General features: G+C 34.5%; 1 protein-coding gene across 1 annotated transcript; it reads left to right on the top strand.

Moving 5' to 3' along the window:
* Positions 1-4,308: 4,308 nt before the first annotated feature.
* On the top strand, positions 4,309-26,354 carry LOC123666093 (transmembrane protein 26). Its single transcript, XM_045600301.1, has 9 exons — positions 4,309-4,511; positions 12,528-12,642; positions 13,471-13,630; positions 14,420-14,633; positions 18,120-18,270; positions 19,951-20,084; positions 20,921-21,028; positions 25,292-25,384; positions 26,234-26,354. The coding sequence occupies exons 1-9, from the start codon at positions 4,309-4,311 to the stop codon at positions 26,352-26,354; spliced, it is 1,299 nt and encodes a 432-aa protein (XP_045456257.1).
* Positions 26,355-26,725: the final 371 nt, after the last annotated feature.

Below are 26,725 nucleotides of genomic sequence, written 5' to 3'. Positions count from 1 at the left end.
AGCTTATAGACGCCTGCAACACCAGAAGCATCGCAAGTGCGTTGCCTACCCAATCCCCAATCCCCCCAGGAGCTCTGGTCACCTTACTCACCAACAGGAACAAAATACTGCTTGAAAACAGTATTATTTAGCTGTGATCTTCTGTAAGGTCGAGGTAACCCCAGTCGGGCTGCTCCATATTTTGAGCAGGAAATTCCTGCTGTGCCCTACCTCAGTTAAAGTAAATTAAGTTTATGCTCGGTATAGGTTTACAACTTATACAGTATAATTGAGTTGGAGACAAACGAAGAAAACCCGACTTCAATTATATCGACAAGTAATACAACGTAGGTTGACGAAAAAAATAGTCAAGCAAATACGCATTATCAAAGATAACTCCAAAAGTTGTAATCAGATCTCGATGACATTTAAATGTGACCACATGATAAACATCGGCTTTCGATTGAATTAAAAATCATTAAAATTGGTAGATCCAGTAAAAAGTTATGCGGCTTTTTGAGAGTTTCCCTCGACTTCTCTAGGATCCCATCATCCGATCCTAGTTTCCTTATCATGGTACAAAACTAGGGATATCTCCTTTCCACCAAAGAAAGAATTATTAAAATCAGTGCATAAATGACGGAGTTATCCCCGAACATACATAAATTTGAATTCGGTTAAAAACCTAATATTACCAGTGTTGGAACATGACCTGAGCAGGGCCGGATTTAGGAGAGGGCAAGCGGGGCTACAGCCCCGTGGCCTCCACAAAAGAGGTGTAAAGTGATGTAAACAAAGTGAAGCAAGGGTTTTATGCTATAGCTGATTTTCCTGGAGTGATGGGGTGTATTGATTGTACGCATATTAAAATACTTCTACTACTATCTTCTTCTATCTTCTACAACTATCTTCTTCCACTATCTTCTTCTTCTACTACTATCTTCTTCTTCTTCTACTATCTTCTTCTACCATCTTCTACTATCTTCTTCTACCATCTTCTACTATCTTCTTCTTCTTCTACTATCTTCTTCTACCATCTTCTACTATCTTCTTCTTCTACTATCTTCTACTACTATATTCTTCTTTGTCTACTATCTTCTTCTTCTACTATTTTCTACTACTATCTTCTTCTTCTACTATCTTCTACCATCTTCTACTATCTTCTTCTCCTACTATTTTCTACTACTACCTTCTACTACTATATTTTTCTTCTTCTACTATCTTCTACCATCTTCTTCTACTATCTTCTACTATCTTCTTCTTCTACTATTTTCTACTACTATCTTCTTCTTCTGCTATCTTCTACTATCTTCTTTTTCTATTATCTTCTACTATCTTCTAACATCTTCTTCTACTATTTTCTTCTTTTACTATCTTCTTCTTCTTCTTTTTCTGGCGATGGTGACGATGATGATGATGACAAATATGATGTAAAGAAGATGATGAAGAAAAAGATAGTAGAAGAAGAAGAAGATAGTAGAAGATGTAGAAGAAGAAGATAGTAGTAGAAGAAGATAGAAAAGATAATAGAAGAAGAAGAAAGTAGAAGATAGAAGAAGAAGATAGTAGAAGAAGTTAGTAGAAGATAGTAGAAGAAGAAGAAGACAGTAGAAGATAGTAGAGGTTAGCAGAGGAAGTATATACTAGAAGATAGTAGAAGAAGAAGAAGATAGTAGAAGAAGAAGAAAGCAGTAGAAGAAGAAAGTAGAAGATAGTTGAAGAAGAAGAAGAAGATAGTAGTAAAAGAAAATAGTAGTAGAAGATAGTAGAAGAAGAAGAAGAAGATAGTAGAAGATAGTAGTAGAAGAAGATAGAAGATATTAGAAGAAGAAGATAGTAGAATATAATAGAAGAAGATAGTAGTAGAAGATAGAAGAAGATAGTAGAAGAAGACGAAGAAGAAGATAGTGGTAGAAAAGGAATATAGTAGAAGATAATAGAAGAAGATAGTAGAAGAAGAAGGTAGTTGTAGAAGATAGTAGTAGAAGATAGTAGAAGAAGAAGAAAGTAGTTGAAGAAGAAAGTAGAAAATAGTAGTAGAAGAAGAAGATAGTAAGATGAAGAAGAAGAAGATGGTAGAAGATAGTAGAGGAAAGAAGAAGATAGTAGTAGAAGATAGTAGAAGAAAAAGATAGTAGTAAAAGAAGAAAGTAGAAGAAGAAGAAGATAGTAGTAGTAGAATAGAAAAAATAATGGCTTATTTACGAATTTAAAAAATACAGAATTAATCCTTATCTAATTAAGTGCCATAAATGCACTATGCATTTAGTATAGATTAATATGGCCTTTAACAGCATGTAATTTAATGAATATTTTCGAAAATTTTGCAGATTTAAAATGCAGAGACATAATGGTTGCGGAAATTTTTCCGAAATTGTATGTTTGTACCTTAGTCGCTATTAAGGTTAATTTTTAAACCACATTTATAGTAAGTACATTAGGTTGGATAGGATTAGACTAAAACCATAATTTATCAATCCAAAAGTGACCTCTAAAGAAAACATGTTTGTATTGTCTAATGACAATGAAGCTGTGAACGTTGTAAAAAGACATTCTTTAGTATATTTATATATCACCATTTCACCCATGCGAAGCCGAGGCGGATCACTAGTTGTAAGTATAATAAGTACCACACCAAGTTACAGATAATAGGAAGGATAAATAAATTACAATATAATTAAAAGTCTTTGATTAAACGCGTTGATGCATCGTTCAAAGCACTGGTTTGTGGCCGTTGCGCTGGCGGTTACGGTTCGATCCCCGCACATGACAAACATTTGTATTGGCCATACTGGTGTTTGCCGTGGTCTGGGTGTTTGTGCAGTCCTTGTGGGTCACCCCACCATGTCTCGGAGAGCACGTTATGCCGTCGGTCCCGATTGTCATCATGTACACCTGATGTACTGTGTGGCTACGGTACTAAAGAATATAGCCACCCCCTCTCTTCCCGTGGGTGTCGTAAGAGGCGACTAAGGGATAACTCAGTTCCGCTACCACCTGGGAACTTAAAAAGCCGACCGGTGGCGGGATAACCATCCAACTGCTGGCTTAGAAATACACAGGCCGAAGACGGGCAGCAGCGTCTTCGGTGCGACAAAGCCAGTACTGCGGTACCACCCCGCCTGCCCAGCGTGGTGACTATGGGCAAAACACACGAGTTCACGTTATTTGTGGCGTAAACTTGTGGAGGCCTATGTCCAGCAGTGGACTGTATAGGCTGTAATAATAATAAAAAAACACCTGATGTAGGCAATATATCCGTCAACCCGCATTGGAGCAGCGTGGTAGATTAAGCTCTGATCCTTCTCCTACATGTGGAAATAGGCCTATGCCCAGCTGTGGGATATAACAGGCTGAAGCGTAGCGCGTAGCGTAGCAATTAAATGTGTAAATTATTTAAAAAAAAATGTAAAGTAAAACAGTTTTTTTAAATCCTTAAAGCAATTAATTCCGCTTTTAAAATCTAAACTTAAACATATTTCATGGTTTACTTCAATTTCGTAAAAATAGAAACGGCAATAAAACATGTAACTTTTTAAAACTAACGATGACTCATGGCTACATTTTACTAGATTGTGTTCAAATGACTATCGGAACTCAATCCTGTCCCGAAAATGTATAAAGAACTATTCAAAAACTGTATTTTCACAGCATTTTGTGCTTTAATTCCTTACAATAAGAGTTAATACGTATTTTCAGAAGTAATATTACTTTTCTTGCGAATTCCCAAGCCCTTTTGCAGGCATCTTTCCGATTGGCTAATCTTTTCAAATGCGCGCGCATAATGTTCTAGAATATTGTTCGTTACTCCTCAGGCATTGCACATTGCGGGTTTTACAAGCTATCCCTGTATCCTAAGTTGCTTAAAGCATTGTTAAAAAAGCAATGTATTTTCATCAGCGATTTCGTAACATTCCTTAGGGGGCTTATATTGTAATCTTGCATTTCAGAAGATTCAGTTGTTTCGGGTAGTTTGTGCTCGCGTTAACCCGTTATATTGTTTGAAATAAAGTGACCAATAGCGTTCAAAATATTTAAATATCAACATTATAATAAAATGTACGCAATTAAACCAAAGCAATTGTGACGATAGTTTAATTAATTAAAGTGCCTTATTATTTTTAATAGCAAATACATAATACAAATGATTGCTTTATTTATATCGTAAGGCATTCGTATTTAATAGCAAATAAAACAGACTGCTTTATTTATATTTTAAATAAAAACAATAAAAAAATATGGTATGAATTTAATCAAATAAAATGGAAATAAAAACGTATAATTGAGTCGATGACGTCACAACCAATTTAGCGATCATAAATCACTACAATGGCAAACATAGGCAAGGTTTTGGCTACAATCAAGGCGGTCATCACTCGCCTAGTGTTCGCGTGCCACGGGATCATTGCGATCTGGCAGGTGACGTTCTTCAAAGACAACCTGGAGTATTGGTACTTAGCTACGCCTATTATATTGTTAATCTTTGAGGGCGTTTTTACACTGACGATAAAAGAAAATCAAGAATGGAAATGGTGAGTTTAATAGAATTTATTTTTCCTATCATTTTATTACTAACCACCACCCTTGTCCACCTTTGGCATCAACTTTACGTGTAATTTTCTGTATATTCTTTTTTTAGTGCAATAAAGTATATAATAATAACAATAAATAAAATTTTATTACTACTATTATTTAAATATTTTTGTTTTTTTTTTAATTTTTAATTTTATAAATATATTTAAAAATGTAATAATAAGGATATATGTTGAATAAAACTCATAATTATAATATTGATATGTTCTAGCTTGGCCACCAGCTTAACGAGTGTGTATATAATTATGTGTCAATGGTGCAAGAATTTAGGTATTAGGAGTTTGAATAAGTTTAGATATTTAAAATCGACTCTTCTAAATCTTTATAATTGTGTTTGCTCGCAAACGAAAAAAAAACGACTTCAATTACATCGACAAGTAATACAACGTAGATCGACGAAAAAAATAGTCAAATAAAAACGCATTATTAGATATAACTCAAAAAGTAGTTGTTAGATCTCAAATAAATTTAAACGGGACCAAATGTCACGTATCACTTTTCGATACAAATTTTTTTTATCGAAATCGGTCCACCCAGTCAAAAGATCTGAAGTTACATACATAAAAAAAATACAATCGAATTGAGAATCTCCTCCTTTTTTGGAAGTCGGTTAAAACAGCTATAACTCGTAGGAATATCAAAGAAAAATATATCTAGTCTTTTGACAACTGTAGTAATATTCTCTCTATTCGATTATGTATATCGCTATTATAAATTCAAAAGTTTGTATGGATGTTTCATACTCGTTCTCATTAGAATTGAACGGTCACTAATCTCAGTGGCGTAGCGAGCTTAACTCGCGTCCCGGGGCACAATACCCTTTTCGCCCCTCCCCCCATTCGAAAAGCATATAATATGTCTAGCAATGTTTTGTTTTGCAGACCATTTCGCGCCCCTTGTGAGTAGCGCTCAGGGCATAATGCCCCTCCTTGCCCCCCCCACTTGCTACGCCACTGACTAATCGACAGATTACTTTTCATTTGAGATTAATGTACGGTTCCTTATTATAATATACTAGTGGTCGCCTAGAGTTCGAAATTCGAACATAATTAAAAATTTAAATTAAAGAAAACCGAAAGAAAATTAAAATTTAATAAAAATAATGGAAATAAAGAACCTCTTTTAAAGAATTTCAATTTGACTACAGACTGATGATTAACAACAGAGTATAACAAGCGTGTGTGTATCAAATACATGGCAGTGTGTGTAGTGTCTTTTTTTATTGATTTAATATATTTATAAGCATAACAAAAAAAAATTATTAGCATTCTGCACTCCCTATATAAACCATAAGTGTACGAAATTTCATACTCCTCGCAATCGCATTTCACAGTCGCAATTTTCGTAAAAAGGGGTGCAAAGTTTTTGCTTCACGTATTAATATACAGATTAGTTACAAGTTCTATTCGAGGTATAAAGAAAATAATTATTCGGGTATACATTTTTTATTATGATTTTTTATCAATAAAAAAAACTGCTTTACAAAATTATCTTAACACCTTTATTTTATTTACATTCATAAAAATATATAATAATTATCGAATGATATAATAATAATAGCAAACGGCATTAGAATGACGTCATCACGTAGAACTTTAGAGTTTAGACGCTGTATACATATATAGCCATCAATTTTTTTTTTTTTTTTTTTTAACTTTATTGCACACACAAAAAAGAAGATACATTTTAGAACGATTAGATACAAAAACAAATAATGTATGCAAAGGCGGCCTTATCGCTTATAGCGATCTCTTCCAGGCAACCTTTAATAAAAGTAGTATAAGATCATACATGATTACACATATAAATCTTATGCTTTTTTTTAACGTTACGGACGTGTTACCTTTACGTTTCCGGCTAGGGTATCCCTCCGCCTCGCCCCATAAAGGACTTCGTTTCAAAATTCGTTCATTATTTTACTATATTTTTATTTGGTACTTGTTAATGAATTTAATATCACTCATTTCACATTTGCCTATATTGTTCGTAGATTGAGAATATATTTATTTATATGCTATGATTTTTATTTTAATCATTTATTTTTATTAGTGTAGCCTAATTTAGTCGGGTCAGTATTTTTTACACAAAACGTTCGTCATCCACCCTCCCTAACCCTTTTAGGGCGCATCATAAACATTTGGGTTAGAATAATATCTACGATAGAAACCTTTGTTGCAATAAAATACGTTTTCAAGTGTTAAACGATGGGATTTGTATTGGCTGTTAGTTTGAATTAGAAAATAGATTTTTTTTCTATTTTTCTGTACATAATAAGGGCGAATATATATATATATATATATATATATATATATATATATATATATATATATATATATATATATATATATATTCATTTAATGGTGAAACTAAAGTTGGCATACGTTTCTAGTAAAGGACAGTTTAGGCAGACGCTTTATTTGTAACTAGCTGTGCCCGCGACTTCGTCCGCGTGAAATTTAACAAAAAAGTTATTGTTCAGTTCGCAGAGTTATAAAATAAATAAATCTCTAAAATAAAAGTAGCCTAAGTTACTCCTTATTACATCAGCTATCTGCCAGAGAAAGTCCCGTCAAAATCGGTTCAGCCGTTTCAGAAATGGTCACGTTACTCAATAACACGAATACAATACTGTTTGAAAACAGTATTATTTAGCTGTGATCTTCTGTAAGGTCGACGTACTATCCCAGTCGGGCTGCTCCATATTTTGTCCAGGAAATTTCCTGCTGTACCCTACCTCAGTTAAATACTTTCAAAACACTCAAATTTCAGGCTTAATAAGATTATATTATCGTTGAGTAACGATATCTTTCATGCAACATTACGGGCTTAAAACAAAATCCATATGTATAATATTTATAGATATATTATAATTATATATAATGAGTAACAATGGCAAATACAGAAGATAGGTAAAAAGTCTGTTAAGTTACAGAATCAAATTTAAATCGTGGATACCTCTCAAGAAAAATCTTAAATGGACTAAACATTAATTAGCAAAGGAATACTCTCTCAAACAACATTAATTTCCACTAACAAGCCGTTGAAATACCTATTAAATTAAAAAAAAATTAAAAACCCCATACGTATTCCGTAATTCTATTTTATGTCTAAAATGCTTCATAACATTTTGGAAAAGGATTAATAGGTACTTATCAAGCTTCATTGACTTTTACGAAACATAGCTAAGAATCACCGCTAGGAATCTCTTCAATTTACATCGACGTAATACAACGTAGGTATTCGGAAAAAAGCGCGTTATTATCAATGATAATTCAAAAAATACCAGTCAGGTCTCGATCAAGTTTAAATGGACCACATCACAAGCACCAGCTTTCCAAGTGAGAACCTCGTCTTTTTTAAGGTGGTTGGAAAAACGCTGATACAAAAATTTTCCGTATAACTTTTCTCATATTTATTTTCTTTATCGTTGGATATTGTGAAACGATTTCGCACCTAATTAGGGGTGTGGAGACATGACAGCCGGAAGAGCCATTAGGACCATTACTGATACAAGGAATTCTAATATAATTCATGATAATTTGAACATCAAGTATCTACGTACAACTATATAACGATTAAGGCAGCCAACGTAAGGTAAAAAGTAAGGTAAGGTAAAAGTAAGGTAAGGTAAAGGTAACGTAGATAGACAGGAGGCTAGACAGTTGGACCTAGAAGGCGTATGCTAACAATGTTTTATTTTTTAACCGATTAAAAAAAAAAACGAGGAGGCTACTCAATTCGACCGTATATATTTTTTATGTATGTTCAGGGATAACTCCGTCGTTTATGAACCGATTTTGATAATTCTTTTTTGTTGGAAAAGAGATATACCTTAGTTTTACTGGGTAAAAAAAGTTATGCGGATTTTCGAGAGTTTCCCTCGATTTCTCTAGGATCCCATCATCAGATCCTGGTTTCCTTATCATGGTATCAAACTAGGGATATCCCTGAAAATACACGGTCGAATTGAGTAACCTCCTCCTTTTTTTGAAGTCGGTTGAAAATACTTAATAATCTTAGATGGAGATCAAATTAATATGTATTATTTATTCATGTCGCATAATAACTATCTATTGACTGAATAAAAAATTTAGGTATTAAAATTTTCATTACTTTACCAGCTATGTTCCAAGATTAATTCGCAGTGTCTGTACAAAAGGACTTCGTTACGATTTTACTATAATTACTTATAAGAATTGTAAGCGTATCATAATAATGCCTTCATTATATTTTAACCTAGGTCTTTAATACTCAGGTAACTAAAGACACTCAATTTTGCGACGATTTCGCATAATAAGTAGGTATTTATTTATTTTACACTTCTTTGTACACCAAACAAGAAATAAAATAAACAAGCAACATAAACAACAATTAGTAGAAAAAAAATGTACAAAAGGCGGCCTTATTGCTTAAAAGCAATCCCTTCCAAGCAACCTTTGGGCAAAGGAGATAATATATTGAGGGTGTAGGTGTACAGTTTAATTTTATAAAATAAAAATAATATGAAACAACTCAATAAATAAATAAATAAATAAATATATATATATATATATATATATATATATATATATATATATATATATATATATATATATATATGTACAGAAATATTTTTTTAAAATTATATTTCATAACATCTAATGATTCTTAGTTGCTCATAACATTTGTACTACATAAAATATTTGTTTTATTATCGGCATGCATTTTTTTACTTCAACTTCGGAACAGCAATTTTAAGAATGTCTAGAATCGATAGGATGGTTCGAAACTGACAGGTTTTTGCTGATATTAACAATAGGTATGGAGAAAAAATACAAACAGATGGATGTTCTAAATTGTGTTTGTTGTTATTTTTGTTTCTGTTAACTCTTTTAAAGATCCTTGAAATTATTTTTTCTAAATCACTACATAGTATTAAACAAAGTCGCTTCCCGCTGTCTGTATGCTTAGATCTTTAAAATTACGCAACGGATTTTGATGCGGTTTTCTTTAGTAAATAGTGATTCCAGAGGAAGGTTTATATGTATAATACATGCATAATATAGTAGAGGAATACTGATAGTTTTTGCAACCGTGCGAAGCCGGGGCGGGTCACTAGTATTGTACATATTATGATCGAATTTCGACTACTAGTTTATTTTAATAAGAGATTGTTCTAATACCTAATGTTATTCGTTTAGCGTTTTAGCAAATCGAACTCAGCATTTAAGCATAGTAAATAAGCCTCATGTTTATTTATACAAAGTGTTAATGACCTCCAAACATCAGAGGGCAGATAGGGTTGACATTTTGCGCCTTTTGTAAAAGACAATTCAGCTGGAACGTGCCTTGACAGGGTTTAGGGTTAACTTAACACCGTTTTAAGTACCGAGTTAGTGTTTACGAAAGTTACAATTAAATTATTTGATGTATATGTTACGCTCAAAGATCGAAAACGCTCATTGAGCGGAAAAATAGCTCACAACGCGATGTGGTCACAGTAAAACATCCACATAGCGAAATTCGTGTTATGGCTCTAATGAAAACGCGCACGACGCGTTGTGGCAATCAAAGAAAGATCAAATAGCGAAATTCGTGTCTTGGCTTACATGCTATTCGATCTCAACGCGTTGTGGCAATGAAGAAAAGCCATGACGCATTCTGAGCATTCATTGTGTTAACCATATCACGACGGACAGGTTGTATCTTTTCGGTGTCGGCTCGGGTGCAAAGACGCATTGAAACCTCAGTTTTATTCATTTCTTTTCTGTTTATGAAAGTGAATTTTAATGTCAGCGCTAATTATGACGAATAAAAAAGAATTGTTTTACGATAAATTACGTGAGTTTGTGGAAACAAGCACTGATCGCAGTTTTATTATGACTACAGAAAAAGTAAAGAGAGCAAATGTAACTTGTAAGCTCTGTTTCAGAAAGAATAGCATAAACGTTGAAAGAGAATGTGCTAAATTAGGTCAACAGGAACAGACAAACAAAATGGTTTCATTGTCTAATTTGAAATTTCCCTGTGTTGATATTGGTACTAACGTTTTAGTTAGAGTTCCTGAAGTTGATAGAGGACGTGCAGCACCAAGGAATGTTATGTGTGTTGTTATGAGCATTAATCCATCAGGTCTCTACCAGTTAGGAAACAAGGAAGGTACACTCGATAGACTTTATGCACGTAATGAATTTACACTTTCTGAAACCAACTTTATTAAAATTTGTGATGTGCCCTCAACTTCATAGTTAACACTTCGCTCGGCATCTATGTTATCGTCTGGAAGTAAGCAAGGGTTTATAATGTGCCACTGCAAAAGATACAGTATTGATAAAAAGTGCAAGTGTCGCTCCAAGAATATAAAATGTAACTCAAAATGCCACAGTAATAGTTCATGTAAAAATAAATAGCAATCAAATACTTATTTTTCACAATTATAGTTATTTCTAATATAGGTACATTAAACATTTGTGTTAAATATTTTTATTTCTTGAAAGAATTTTAATTGTCATGAAAAAATTAAAACCCTTATCATTTTATGTGAATTATGAGTAATTTACAAATTATATGAATATTTTGTGTTCAGTGATTTATTACTTAACACATTGATTTTTTTAAATATAAAGTAATCTTAATAAGTAATAAATATCGTTTCATTTAATTTATATAATTATATACTTAATATATTTGATAATGAGAAACACGTTATGCCGTGATTTTATAAAATTAAAAATATTTCTTAAGGACATCTACCAAAACGTTTCCAGCCTAGGCCTAGTAGGATCTATATCGGAAAGTAGTGTGCGTTGTAATCAAATAGTATTCCATACGCGTCATGGCTTTTCTTCATTGCCACAACGCGTTGAGATCGAATAGCATGTAAGCCACGACACGAATTTCGCTATTTGGTCTTTCTTTGATTGCCACAACGCGTCGTGCGCGTTTTCATTAGAGCCATAACACGAATTTCGCTATGTGGATGTTTTACTGTGACCACATCGCGTTGTGAGCTATTTTTCCGCTCAATGAGCGTTTTCGATCTATGAGCGTAACATATACACACGGTCGTCTCTTTCTACCGTAAGCAACTTAATGCTTGTGTATATAGGTAACAGCCGATTGATATAGATACTTTTTTTTAGTAAATATAATAAATAAAATTATTACATACATAATTATATTACACCAGACAAGGAAGAGAATACAACTCAGACCTCGGAACAGGAAGCAGAATCACTACAAACTGTGCCAACTTCCTAGTCAATATAACTACTTCAAAAAAAAAAAAAAAAATACTATCCATCATAATAAACTTAAAAGTAACATTAATTATTGTGTTTGCTCGCATACGAAATATAAAACCTTTTTCGACTTTATTTACATCGACAAGTAATACAAAGGAGATCTCGATCAAATTTTAATGGGACCACAGACACGCACCACCTTTCGATTAAAAAAAAACAACAAAATCGGTCCCAGTCAAAAGTTCTGAGGTAGTAAATAATAAATAACTAAATAAAAAAAATGGAATTGAGAACCTCCTCCTTTTTTTGGGAGTCGGTTAAACAGACTTTAATTACATGTTATTTGGCGCTAATTATATAAATGACAAAAATGTATTACTTTGGTAGCTTTAGATAGTTTGAATGCTGAAAAGTCCTTAAATATAATTATGTTATTATATTATATCCAACTTCTGGCTTTGAAATACACTGGCCGAAGACGGGAAGCAGCGTCTTCGGTGCGACAAAGCCGGCCCTGCGGTCACCAACCCGCCCAGTGTGGCGACTATGGGTAAAACACATGATTTCACGCCATGTTTGGCTCGAACCTGTGGAGGCCTATGTCCAGTAGTGGACTGCGATAGGCTGATGTGATGATGTGATGATGATGATAATTATGTTTGTTCAACCCATGAATCCAGGAATGTTGATCTTCTATTCAGCAAATAAACAGTCATTTTTTTTTGTCCATAGGTTCTGTCCATCAGTTTTCATCTACCTCATTCTAGTAGTTCCGGCGATATGGCTGCTGGAACTGCACAAGGTGGATATGCGCTTGCAGAAGAAGACAAACCTAACTTATATAGAAGTATGTGGAAGATAATTTAAAAAATTCTAGCAAAAAAAGTATCTCTACTTAGAGGTGGTAGATATATAAATATTTTTCTCTTCAAGAGATAACTATTATTATTAGAGGATTCTTGATTGAATCGCGTATTTCAGGGGTTCCCAAACTTATTTTGTCTACTGCCCACTAAGAGAATAAATTATTTTATAGTGCCCCCTTTGAGCAATCTTTTAATGAATATTAGTTGATGTTCACAAGTTGTAGTCGAGAGTTCTAATAGATTAAATGACAAATCGCCCCCCAAGCCTCTACACAAAGACACCATTTTTCTTTCTAGATCTCATACCGCCCCCCTTTAGTACTGCAGCTCCCACAAAGGGGCGTTATCACTCACCTTGGGAAACACTGGCGTATTTGTATTTGTACGAATATTAATTTCTGGCCTGGTTCGGCCATCGGATGTCTGTCCTTGTGGGTCTTTCCACCGTGCATTGATGAATACGTTAAGCTATCGACACCATTTGTTACCATAAATACCTGATAGCGATCATTAATCATAGTAGGGAATATATCTGCCAACCCTGGTGGAGCAGCGTGGTGGTCTACTACATGAGGAAAGGGGCCTCAAAAATGACCTTCTTCTACATGAGCAAAGAAGCCTCGAAAAATAGGTGAATCAATTAGTCAATGAATCAAACTTCAAAATTCTTCGACGATCTAATATTTATACTAACACTCAGTAACTGACCAAAAACAACACCTTTGATATGTAATACACTTCATAATAGACTGTTTAGTTTCTAGGCTACCGTAGACTCAACTTTAAATTAACCAAACTATTTATCCCAGACCGAGATACCAATTCCTGTGGCCACGAAGTTATCGACAAACATGTGGGTAACGCTGATTGAACAGTTTCTGATGCTGACCCTCATCGTGGGAAGGTGGCTACTGCCCAAGGGTGATCTGACCAGAGACCAGCTTAGTCAATTGTTACTTGTTTATATTGGTAAGTATTATTTATTACTTATATTTATAAAATAAAAATGCGTGAAAAATTGCCTTTTGGGTATTCCGACCGTGGCTCGAGCACGTAAAGACGTCGTTTTCAGTTGTTATAAAAAGCCTGCTAGTAATAATAATATGGCCAGTAGCAGGGTGTTACAGGCTGATTCATGATCGATGATTCTGTAAAGTATAAAATAATGTTTTATTTAAATTCAGCGAACTCGTACCGCCAATTTTTTTTTCGTGAATCAATTATTTTAAAGTAATCATTTTTTTCCGACGAATAACATCTTTTTCTCTTTGACATTTATGTGATATTGTGAATTTTTCAAATGATCACAGCTACATAACAATTTATTTATTAATACTTTATTGCACAATACATTATAGAATTGTACAAAAGGCGGGCTTAATGCTAAAAGCATTCTATACCAGCCAACCTTAGGACGTACAAGAGCAGACGTTTGTAGGTGTGCAAATTCGATTACCAGTAAAATTCAGATGAAGAAGAAAAGAAAGGGAGGAAATATAGAGTAACGTTAGTGGCTTAGCAACATAGCTTACATGAGCAAATAATTTATATATAAATACCATAAAAATATGCTGTCAAGTAGTGTTTAGTTCCTGTGGTTGGGAAGATAGAGAGCCGGGAGAGGGTGGGAGGTAGGGTCGACAACGCACTTGCAAATGGACCTGGTGTTGCAGGCATCCATAGACTACGATATCCACTTACCAGGTGGATCGCACGCTTATTACATTTAAAGTATTTAAAAAAAAATGTTATTTCTAGGTACAGCAGCTGATATTATCGAGTTTTTCGATTCATTCAAGGACGAGAAAGTAGCGAGTGAAAAAGTCTTGGTACTTTTGACGTTGGCGATTTGGTCGTGGTCGCTAGTACAATTCACGGTCGTACTAACAGCGACCAAGTCTAGGAAAACACGCGGAACCGCTCATAGGTCTGACATGTACGTATGTGGTGCACGCATGCACGCACACTGCATGTTGGTGGAGCGGAGACATGTGCATGTTTTGTTCAGTTGCTCGGTTTTATCGTTTGGTTTATTCTAGTATTAGATTTGACAATTTATTTAATTTTTTACTACCACAAAAAATAGTATTTATAAAATTTCGATAAAATTAAAAATCAACAATAACAGTAAAATTAATTAATATAATATAATAGTTTAAAAAAATCCTTATTAATTTATAAACTATATATTTCTTTTTTCAACCTAGGTATTATTTATATAGTGGCCAAAAAATTTAGTTTTTTTTCGAAACACTGTCTCCGCTCTACCGTTCAAACATACATACATCTCCATTGTATATAAACACAAACACATAATTACATGTATATTAAATAAATAAAAAACGAGTGTGCTTTAGACCACACGACTGAAGGAAAACTTCTTTAGTAATGAACGAAACGTAACCCTTTCCCTTTCTATTTTCACTAACTTATATCTCCCTGTCAACTTCCGTTCGCCTTGCCCGATCACACTTTTCGTAACGCTCTCGTCACGCATTCACCAGCTTACTTCCCAAGGGTGCGTAAAGAAGTTTTACTTCAAAAATAGATTTTATAAGATTCGTGACTAGAATATAAATTTTAAACTTGAATAGTTTAGGATGAAATACATAAAAAATCAATCAATCAATCATTACAGCCTATACAATCCACTGCTGGACATAGGCCTCCACAAGTTTACGCCAAAAATAACGTGAACTCATGTGTTTTGCCCATAGTCACCACGCTGGGCAGGCGGGTTGGTGACCGCAGGGCTGGCATTGTCGCACCGAAGACGCTGCTGCCCGTCTTCGGCCTGTGTATTTCAAAGCCAGCAGTTGGATGGTTATCCCGCCACCGGTCGGCTTTTTAAGTTCCAAGGTGGTAGCGGAACTGTGTTATCCCTTAGTCGCCTCTTACGACACCCACGGGAAGAGAGGGGGTGGCCATATTCTTTAGTACCGTAGCCACACAGTACATAAAAAATATCGTTGGCTAATAGTTGGTAAATTGTATGAGCCATATTTTCTGAATGACTCATACAAATCATACGAAGTTACCTATGCGTTTGTATTTGTGTTTAGAGTTTCCGGACCTGTGACACAGAATTTCACACTGCTGAGGTCAAGTTGAATTACTATTAAAAAGTATTTTTTTTTAAATATATATTTACGAATGGAAAGCATAAAAATTAATTACAGAGCGTGCAATCAGTGTTCTTAACACTAAATAGCCACTCTTACAGACTAGCTCTTCTCAAATGATTTGCTATTTCTTTGTCATCAATATATTTTATTTTCGTCACGAATCTTAATAAAATAAAAACATAACCACTAACATTTGTAAGACACGCTTTTCACAGCCTTAAATGTTTTTTTAAAATACCATTTTAACTTAATTCACCAACAACAACAACAACGTCAACACCGTCGCAAAGAGGTTAGTTAGCACTAGACATTTCAGCCAAGTAACTAAATTTAGGGCCGATTTTACCGGTTGTAGAAAAAGATTGTCCTGCACACAAGTTAGGTAGAATAGACCATTAGGACGATTTAGTAGGGCACAACGGGACATATTCTGCTCCAGTTCTGGAGTAGCCTGACTGGGAAATTACCACAACATTACAGCTAAATAATACTACTAGTTGTATAAAAAATTACGTTTTTTTAAATATCTCTAGGTCGGCAAACAAGCGTACGGCTCATCTGATGGTAAGAGATTACCGTAGCTTATAGACGTCTGCAACACCAGAAGCATCGAAAGCGCGTTGCCGACCCAATCCCCAATCCCCCAGGAGTTTTGGTCACCTTACTCACCAACAGGAACACAATACTGCTTGAAAACAGTATTATTTAGCTGTGGTCTTCTGTATGGTCGAGGTACTACCCCAGTTGGGCTGCTCCATATTTTGAGCAGGAAATTCCTGCTGTGCCCTACCTCAGTTATTCAGTATTCCTCCACAATTACACAAAACAGCAATAACTAAGATTGAGATTTACAAATAGAGATATTTCGTTTATATTGTGGAAATGGATGGTAAAATAGTACTAGAATTAGTTTTAAGTTATCTGTTGGGTATCGTCATCTGTCAAAAAGCGTTACCACAACCGGTAAAAGAGGCCCTTAGTAAATAAAGTTACTATTCGTTGCTGCAAAATCATTTGTTATTTTATTAATGAAGCCAACTACAGTTTATTAATTTAGTGATTTAGCAGTGATATATTGGATTATCTGACTAAAAATTTCGGTGAAAAATGAGAAAAACGCGGTTAATTTCTAAATGTAAAGTTATTAAAGTAAATTACTAGTCTAGTGTGAACTTTCCTTAAAAGCACATAAAGTCACTCACACCCATTTTACTTTATATATAATCTATGCTTATAATCTTATACTAAAACAAAGATTTATTTGGCTCAAACTAAAACTGGCAATTTTTTTTAATGTACAATTTAAAACTTGCTTAAAAATTCGAGCAGCCGGACTGTGTATCTAGTAGTGTTGTGTTCCTGTGTAAGTGAGTTAGCCAGAGATACATAGCTACGGTAATCGCTTACCATCAGGTGGAATGTAAGCTTGTTTACCATTCTAGTAGTATAAAAAAGGTAGAACCAACTGTAGGAATACATATAATAGACAAGAAAATTTTGACCTAAATCCTAAGTTAAATTAGACCGTGTTTATTACTGGCAAGTCTATCAAGCAAAGCCAGAGAACAAATATAAGTTAATGTAATTAAACTTAAGTAGATGATTCAAACTTAGTCGGACACGCGAAAGAAAATCCGATAAAATACTAGCCATTCATTTAAACCAAGGTGTGTTTATCTACAAGTTCTATTATAATTGTGACAACATTAGAGCCATTTATTTCCTATACTTCGAAACATATTTTAATTATAATTAAAATCTGTTAAACAAGTCTAGAATTAGCTGACATAAATAAAAACTTATATATTATTTAAAAATAAATATTCTACCTTTGTTAGATAAATGATGATCAAACTACAATGACTGCAATTTTATCTGCTGTCAGCAGTTTGATTTCGCAGTTTGGAGTCAGTAGCTAACGAATGCAGGAGAAGAGACGTAGTGGCATAAACTCATTTTTATTCTCGATAATTTTCGACAGTGAAACTGATTCTGACTGACTGACGAACTTTTAACGGTTTAATTTTTCGTAAATAAAAAAAAAAAAAAACTAACTCATCTGGCTCAGTGACCCGCAGTGAGTCTTCGCCTCCGAAACAATATTTCTCCACTTCGCACGATCTTGCGCGATTTCCCGCCAATTATTAGCTTGGATCTTAAATTAATAAATTAATAATTAATTAATTTTTCGTAAATTAATCAATAATTTTTTATTTCTTTTCAAACGATTCTATCAAAAACGAACACAAAAGAAATATCCGATTTTATTTTATTTATTTATTTATATTGGTTAAACAATGTTAATATTGATAAAAAATTTACAGGAATTCTAGTACGGCGTGCTGTTGCTCCATCGAAGTATGTGCTATAATAATGAACATAGCGTTACAAGATGCTCCATTCTTAGCGTTCAGACTTCTCATCATCGCGCACTACAAGATCATCAATTATATGAACATATTCTTCACTTGTAAGAATACTTTGGTAAGGCTTTATATCAATAGCTCTTGAGAACCAAAAAATGCAGAGCTGATCCTCCTTCTACCCTAGTAAAAGCAGGCAGTTCCTAAAGGACACAGCATACCTATGATTGATTGTGCAATTAGTGCAAAAAATTAAGTTTTATTTAGTAGTTCTAAGTGACTGTGTAACAATTGTTGATATGTAACAACAAAAACAGTGTCGTAGCGTTGTGTTTTGCTCACTCATTTCTTTTTGAAGTGAAAACTTCTTTCGCCGCACTGCACACACATTTTTTCGTAGGTAGTAAGAAGTAGGTCGTAGGTAGTAGTGTTTTGCTCTTAGTCACCACGCTGGGCAGGCGGGTTCGTGACCGCAGGGCTGGCTTTGTCGCACCGAAGACGCAGCTGCCCGTCTTCGGCTAGTGTATTTGAAAGCCAGCAGTTGGATCGCTATCCCGCTATCAGTCGGCCTTTCAAGTTCTAAGGTGGTAGTGGAACTGTGTTATCCCTTAGTCGCCTCTTGCGATACCCACAGGAAGAGACGAGGCTATATTTTTTACTGCCGTAGCCACACAGCGCTTATTAAATTAATTAACAAATAATAAATAGTTACAAAATCTCATGGAGAGCAGAAATCCTCTATAAGCCCTAAATTCGTAAACTCTACCTTACCTTAGTGACATGAGTTCGCGCATTTTTGGCGCGAACTTGTGGAGGCCTATGTCCAGCAGTGGACTGCAATAGGCTGGAATGATGATGATGATGATGATGATGATGACACCTTAGTCAAAATGAGTGACTTGTAGCTACTTGAATGAGGGACTCGTGTTACTTTTTAACCGACTTTCAAAAAAAATGAGGAGGTTCTTAATTCTTGGGTATATTTTTTAACGTATGTTGCCTCAGAACTTTTGACTGGTAGGACCGATTTCGATATTTTTTTTTAATTGAAAGATGTTGCGCGTCATATGCTTCCATTTAAATTTAATTGAGATCTGACAAGTGCTTTTTGAGTTATATTTAAAAATACGTATTTACTTGACTATTTTTTCGTCGACCTACGTTGTATTAAGCCGCATAACTTTTCACTGAGTGTACCGATTTTAATGATTCTTACTTTAATTGAAAGGATACTTGTTATGTGGTCTTATTTAAGTTTGATCGAGATCGGGTGACTAGTTTTTGAGTAATCTTTGATAGCGCGTATTTACTTTACTATTTTTTCGTCTACTTAAGTTGTATTACTTGTCGATGTAATTGAAGTCGGTTTTATTTCGTTTGCGAGCAAACACAATTATTTGTTCAGCTTTGTTGTTGAATGAAACGCCGAAAACGACCAAGCGCTTCAAGAAAATGTAGGTAAGAAAAGGTGCTTAGCTTGGATCGTCTTGGCGATATCAAAATTTGAGAAAATTCAGTTCTGAGTTTTGGAGTTGTTTGCGCTAAATACACGGTATTATGATAATAACAAAAAAAGTTTAGTAAAATCCTTCGTCAACATAGAGAAAGAAACTTGAGAGTCATACCTAGCAATGGGATGTTACAGGCTGAACCGTGAAATAGGCTTTTTGATAAATTTTATAATTAAAATTACAAAATAAAATGTAATGACGTCAATATTTCAAAAAATCGTTAAAAACGGTTAATGCCTTTTACCTAAGCACGATAGCCTATTTATTTAATAGTAAATATTGGTTCACAGGTAATATTGCTACAAATATATCGTTTGTATGTCTTATATCTGGAACGCGTTGAAGAGGTCAACGGAGGGTCAGTATACAAAAAGAGACGGAAGAATAAATCTAGTGATAGGAAAGAAAGAGACAAAAAACATAGGTAAGTACGAGGTTTTTCTTTTCAAATGTTATTCCGATGACGTTCTAAGTCGAAGTGCCATCAGACTAGAAGATTAGGACTAATGTCGTTGTTGCGCCTTCCTGAAGGGATGCCATTCTTCTTTCAAGGTTGTCCAAGGTGTCTTTAGTACCCACTGGTGCTGGCGCTGAAAAGGCCAATAGTGCCAAATAACATCTGAAAAAACATTTAATCCTCTTAAAGTAAAAAGATATCTCTTCAAGCTACTTCAAAAATGAGGAGTTTCTCAATTCGACTACAATATTTTATTTATTTGTGTTACCTCATAACTTTTTACTGGATTTACTGATTTTGATGATTCCCATTTAAAGTGCTTAGAAAACCACTAGTAAACTATGATTGATGTGAAAGTACCCATTCAGAATGTAGATTGTGATTAGACTCTACGTACTAAATTTACTGTATCAACGCTGGAACTTTTTTATATATATAACTAGATCGGCAAACAAGCGTACGAATCACCAGATGCTAAGCAATTAGCGTAGCTTATGCTTCTGAAACACCAGAAGCATCGCAATAATATTGCCGACCCCATCCCCAGTTCTCCATAGGAGCTCTGGTCAGCTGTGATCTTATGTAAGGTCGAGGTACTACCCCAGTCTGGCTGCACCATATTTTGAGCAGGATTTTTTCCTGCTCTGCCCTAACTCATTCTTCTACAGTCTTACCAAATATGTACGTGCTTTAGTACAAATTAATTATTGATAGTAAAATTCAGAATAAGATTAATCTGAGAAGAAATAGGTGGTGCTTAACTATCCCTTTTAAAATTTATCAAACTAACTAATTATTTGTAGAGATAAAAAAGTAAAAAAGAACAAGAAGAGGCATGAAATTGGTGAAACATCCATATCGGTGATAAGCGATCCCAAAAGACAAGACAGAGTCGAAACTGGGAGAATCCGGTAAGTTGTAGAATAATTTCAATTCCTATTAGTTAAGGGGCTACCCTACCTCAGCTCGAATTCAGATTTCACCCATACTAAAAACACATGAGAATTGAGAGCGCTTGGTTGTTCTTCGCGCGAATTATATGTATTTTCTCCCCACAAACATTATCAATAGTTATTTTTTAAAAAACGCAACATATAAAATGTTCTTCATACTTATTTTAATTACCATGCTTAATCTCAAGTCTATAACTTCTATATTTACTGAGATATTAAGGTTTTAATACAAAATTAGAGGTAGTTTTGCGATTTTTTTGTATCGAGAAAATTTTATGCAATCGTGTTTTCGAAACATATGAAAGATAGTTTATGTCCTGACCTTTACCATACATAAATTTCAAACTTAAATATTCAGTAGTTTGGAAGATATGGACATCCTGCCGAGTGGAAAATAAGCAATTTGAAGTAGCATACACTTTTAACACTTTTTACATATTTGTATCAGTCACCAGTAACCGTAACATTACAAAAAACCGACACCCTGTAGTTAGCTAGTCAACGAAGTAGAACTTAGCAACGTGAAGTTAGCTAGCCAATGAAGTATAACTTCTTACGTGCGTACATACGTACACACATTTTTTTTTATAAAAAGCCCGCCAAGTGCGAGTCGGATTCGCGCATGAAGGATTCTATAAAACCAGGGTTAAACTAAGGGTTATCATATTAAAAAAAAACCTTATTATTATTTTATTTTTCTACATTATGTTTTAATGCAATATAGTATATACGTGCTCTGTGGCTAAGGCACTAAATAATATAGCCACCCCCTCTCTTCCCGTGGGTGTCGTAAAAGCGACTAAGGGATAACACAATTCCACAACCAGCTTGGAACTTATAAAGCCGACCGATGGCGCGATAACCATCCAACTTCTGGCTTTGAAATACACTGGCCGAAGACGGGAAGCAGCGTCTTCGGTGCGACAAAGCCGGCCCTGCGGTCACCAACCCGCCTGCCCAGTGTGTTGCCCATAGTCACCAGACTATGGGCAACACACATGAGCTCACGTCATTTTTGGCGCGAGCTTGTGGAGGCTTATGTCCAGCAGTGGACTGTGATAGGCCGAAATGATGAATGACGATGATATACATCCATTTTTAGGTTGATCGAGATCTGACAAACAATTTTTGAGTTAGCTCTGTTAATACCTATGTTCCATATTGTCAATCTGACATTATAAATTCAAGTTAATCTTTTGAAGTAAAACTTCTTTATGCACGCTTGGCTTGGAGAGTAAGCTAGTAAATGCGTGACGAAAGAGTTACGAAGAGTGTGATCGGACGAGGCGAACGGAAGTTGAGAGGGAGATATAAGTTAGTGAAGATAGAAAGTCGTTTTATTTTGTTTGAGGACAACACAGTAATGTATTTATTATTTACAAACGAGTTATTGATTTTAAAATAAGGTTACATTAGTTACATAGGTTTAATATGAAAATAAGTTTGTTTTCTTTTTTCTTTTTTTCCACCGTGTTAATGGTTTTGTGTTTCCTTTTATTTATTTATTTTTTGTTTTCCGCGTTTGTTAATTTAAATTTTAAACGGATGGATGGTCGTAATTGGCCTTTTCGATTATATTTCATTCTTGTTTGTTTTATAATTTTTTCTGTGCTGTGTACCATCCCTTATAAATAAATAAATAAATAAATAAATAAATAAATATTATTTATATTATAAAGTAACAAAAATCACAACAATTCTCTACATATATAAAGTGATCGTGTATGTATTCCAGGTCGTTGTGAGTTGTTCGTCCGAAAGACATTTGGCGCGCCCTTTGATAGGGATGGGTTAAGGTTCTGTCAATATATCGACAAATTTGAATAGTTTGTTTTGTTTCACATTTAATAAAAGTCGAAAATCTTGATGTTACAATGTTTATTTTTTCAAAACTATCAATATTATGTTGATTGTTGATACGAGAGTAAAAAGTACGCAATCGCTTACTTAAAATTTTACCGCCGAATCTGCAGAACTAAAACACTAGCAAAAAAAAAAATAAACAACTCATACATCGGTAATCGTACTTAGGGAGTAAATTCGAGTCGTATGTTAGATCACAAACATTTTTTATCGTTATATTGCATGTCAGTTTTATCGATTAATATAAGAAGTAACGTGTCACATCCCTAGCGTCAGGTGTTTTGGGGTCCCGTGTCAAGGTGATTCGCTCCACCCTCCAGCTTGATGGGCAATTTGTAAATAAAATTGTTTTTAAAAACTATCTTTGACCACGTTTCATTTTTTACCGGCTGAAAAAAGGAGGTTTTCAATTTAAGTGCTTTTTACGTGTGTTATATCATTACTTTTTACTGGATATACCGTTTTTGATGTTTATTATTTTATTCAAAAGCTGGTGCATTTTATCTGGTTCCACTTAAATTTGAACGAGGTCTGACGAGTGGAGTTATGCCTAATAATGCGTAATTAATTGATGGCCTATATACGTCATATTACCTGTCAAAGTGATTAAAATCGGTTTTCTCTTTTTGTTTGCGAGCAAACACAATTATCGCAAAAAAAAACATTTTAAGCCTAATTAGGCTTGAAATAGTGCCAAAATAACAGTAACTCAAAATTATATTTTCATATCGTCATATACACCCGATAGTAATCGTTACTAATATTAGGGGTCGTCCATTAATCACGTGAAGGTCGAAAGAGGGGGGAGGTGTTCGGAAAACATCACAAAATGTCACATATCACGTGTAATTACTTTTTTATGGCATGCGCGGATTCTAAACCATGAAAACAAACCGTCTGCAAAACCTTTTCTGACATTTACAGGTTTAATACTTTTATTTAAAGATGATGTGATGAAGTGGACTGCAATAAACTTAGCTGACTGACTGACTAAACTGAATGATTTTTATTGGTGAATTGCATAAAGGCAACATTTAACAATAAAAAGAGCCTATTTTGCTGTTTGAAGTGTAAAATTGTTATAAAACTCGGCATAGTAATTAAAAAAAAAATAAAAAAAAAATCATTGAGTTTCGGTATTTCGGTAAGACATAATTATCGTACAATCCGCGTACGACACTATGATACTATCGGATATCGCGTAAGTTATTCACACATGTGCGATAATTATCGTACGGTTGAGAACCCTGTGTTAGGATGTTTACAGGGCGTTTCAGTATAGTAGTATACACATGAAAAAGTACCAGAAATTCGTTGAAGTATTGGACTATCAAATTAACCCAATGTGTGTATAATTTAGACAATGACAACACAACCCTGTGTCCACATCGTTAAGACCGAACTCGTTAGTTGACTTCTGGGAAAGACTGCGTAATTAACTGGCAATGTAAAATAAAACCTCCTTTGTACAAATAGTTTTTAAAACGAAATTAAATTTAGTTGAAATCATTTTATATTTTAAGAGTTTGAATAACGAATAATATTATTATTTATTTACTTCTTGATAACGATTACCGTGATGTTCTCGAAATATAATTGATTAAAACAATATATGCTGGCATAAAATCATACTTATGTTTCAATTAAGAGTATTGTAAAGCGTCAATCTCATCGTCACTTCTGTTTTGTTGTTACACACGATTTCAATTTCAATATTTTACAATTTTTTTCGCTTCACTTTCTAATATCCCACTGCTAGGCATAGGCCATGGGGAAACCCATGTAGGAGAAGGATTGGAGCTTAATCAAACACCAAAGCGGGTTGGTGGATATATACCCTACTATGAGTAATGATCGCTATCAGGTGTACATGATAACAACCGGGACCGACGGCTTAACGTGCTCTCCAAGACACGGTGGGGAGACCCATAAGGACTGCACAAACACCCAGTCCACGGCAAACATCTGTATGACCAATACAAATGTTGCCATGTGCGGGGATCGAAGCCGCAACCGCCAGTGAAACAGCCACAAACCAGTGCTGTGATCGATGCGCCAACGTCATTTTACATTGTACCCCCTTAAATCGTTTCTTAAGGAGTGCAGTCTGTTTGTGTGTTTTTGTAAGCGTAGCTATTTTTTAAAACACACGCAATACACAAGCACAGACGACTAGATCACGACAAACATCTGGATGGCCAATACAAATGTTTGTCATGTGCAGGGATCGATTCCACAACCGCCAGCGCAACATTCAGTGCCAACGCCAACATTGCCAACATTCATTACTGTGAACGCTGCGGCAACACATCGTCTATTTTAATTTTTTTTAATTCGTCGTTAATTTTATTGTTTCAGAGCGATTATATTAACAAATACCGATGAAATCAAAGAGTTGGAGTTATCGAAGTTCTTCAAAGATCAAGTGATTATTGAAAATGAAAAGAAAAAGTAAGCAAAAGAATTCTTTTAATAGGGAATAGAGTTACAAATGATCAATTCTATGTTACTACGAACTAAACAGTCAAGTCTACCTATAATGATGTTTTAACAGACTTCAAAAAAAAAAAAAAAAAAAAATATAGCAGGTTCTCAATTCAACTGTATGTTTTTTAATGTATGTTAGCTGTAGAACTTTTGACTGAATGGGACGATTTCGATGTTTTTTTTTAATCGAAAGGTGGCGCGTATCATGTGATCCCACTTTAATTGAAATCGATTACAAGTACTTTTCGCGTTATATCTAATAATGCGTATTTACTTGATTTTTTTTTTTCGTCGACTTGCGTTTTATTATGCCGCACAGCTTTTCACTGGATGTACCGATTTTGATAATTCTTTTTTTGTTGGAAAGGAGATATCTCTAGTTTGGTACCATGATAAGGAAATCAGGATCTGATGAAAGGATCCCAGAGAAATCGAGGGAAGCTCTCGAAAATCCGCAATAACTTTTTATTAGGTGTACCGATTTTGATAAATTTTAATTTTATCGTAAGCTGATGTTTATCACGTGGTCACATTTAAATTTTATCGAGATCTGATAACTACTTTTTGAGTAATCTTTGATAACGCGTAGTTACTTAACTATTTTTTCGTCGATCTACGTTGTATTACTCGTCGATGTAATTGAAGTCGGTTTTTTTTTCGTTTGCGAGCAAACACAATTATTTGTTGTTTATTAGATTGGAATAATTTAATTCATTATTACAGGCCAAAGCGAAAACAACGATCAGAAACATCCGAAGAGTCTCTAAACAACATTCATCACACCACCGACGACTCTGGCATTTGACATCACAGGGTGCGGCGGGAGAGCCCTAAACGGAGCCCTAAGCGGAGCCCTAAAAGAGAGAAGAATAAACGGAGAGAAAAGAAGAAGAAAAAGCAAGAATCGAGCGAGAGTTCTGACAGTTCAAGTTGAATGAATTAAAATAATTCTTCTGGTATTTGACGATGGTGTTTATGGTTGACGGCCATTTTGGCGCCGTTTACGTCAATTAAAATTGTTGGTTTTATATGAATTTGGATATATTGTTGATGGTTACGATGTAATATGGTAATTCACAGACAGATATGTCTGTACTAATTTGTATATAAGTATTATTGTAAGCCTATAAAATAGTGTTGTAAGTATACTGTTTTTAGGAGTAAAGTATCGATTTAAAGGATGTTTTTACGTACTTTTAAATAATATTTACCGATGGCCACTTATTAATCGACTTCAAAAAAGAGGAGGTTCTCAATTCGACTGTTTTTTTTTGTATGTGTATTTTATGTATGTATGATACGTCA

The sequence above is a fragment of the Melitaea cinxia genome, chromosome 25, assembly GCF_905220565.1.
Source record: "Melitaea cinxia chromosome 25, ilMelCinx1.1, whole genome shotgun sequence".
Taxonomy (NCBI): Eukaryota; Metazoa; Arthropoda; class Insecta; order Lepidoptera; family Nymphalidae; genus Melitaea; species Melitaea cinxia.
This window is presented reverse-complemented; position numbering and strand designations above follow the sequence as displayed.

Bases quoted from the DNA above. Each gene is read 5' to 3' on its own strand.
- LOC123666093 (XM_045600301.1), top strand. From the start codon at position 4,309: ATGGCAAACATAGGCAAGGTTTTGGCTACAATCAAGGCGGTCATCACT. The intron at 14,634-18,119 runs GTTGGTGGAGCG...CAGGAATTCTAG, and splicing joins CGCATGCACGCACACTGCAT to TACGGCGTGCTGTTGCTCCA. The intron at 25,385-26,233 runs GTAAGCAAAAGA...TTGACATCACAG, and splicing joins ATTGAAAATGAAAAGAAAAA to GGTGCGGCGGGAGAGCCCTA.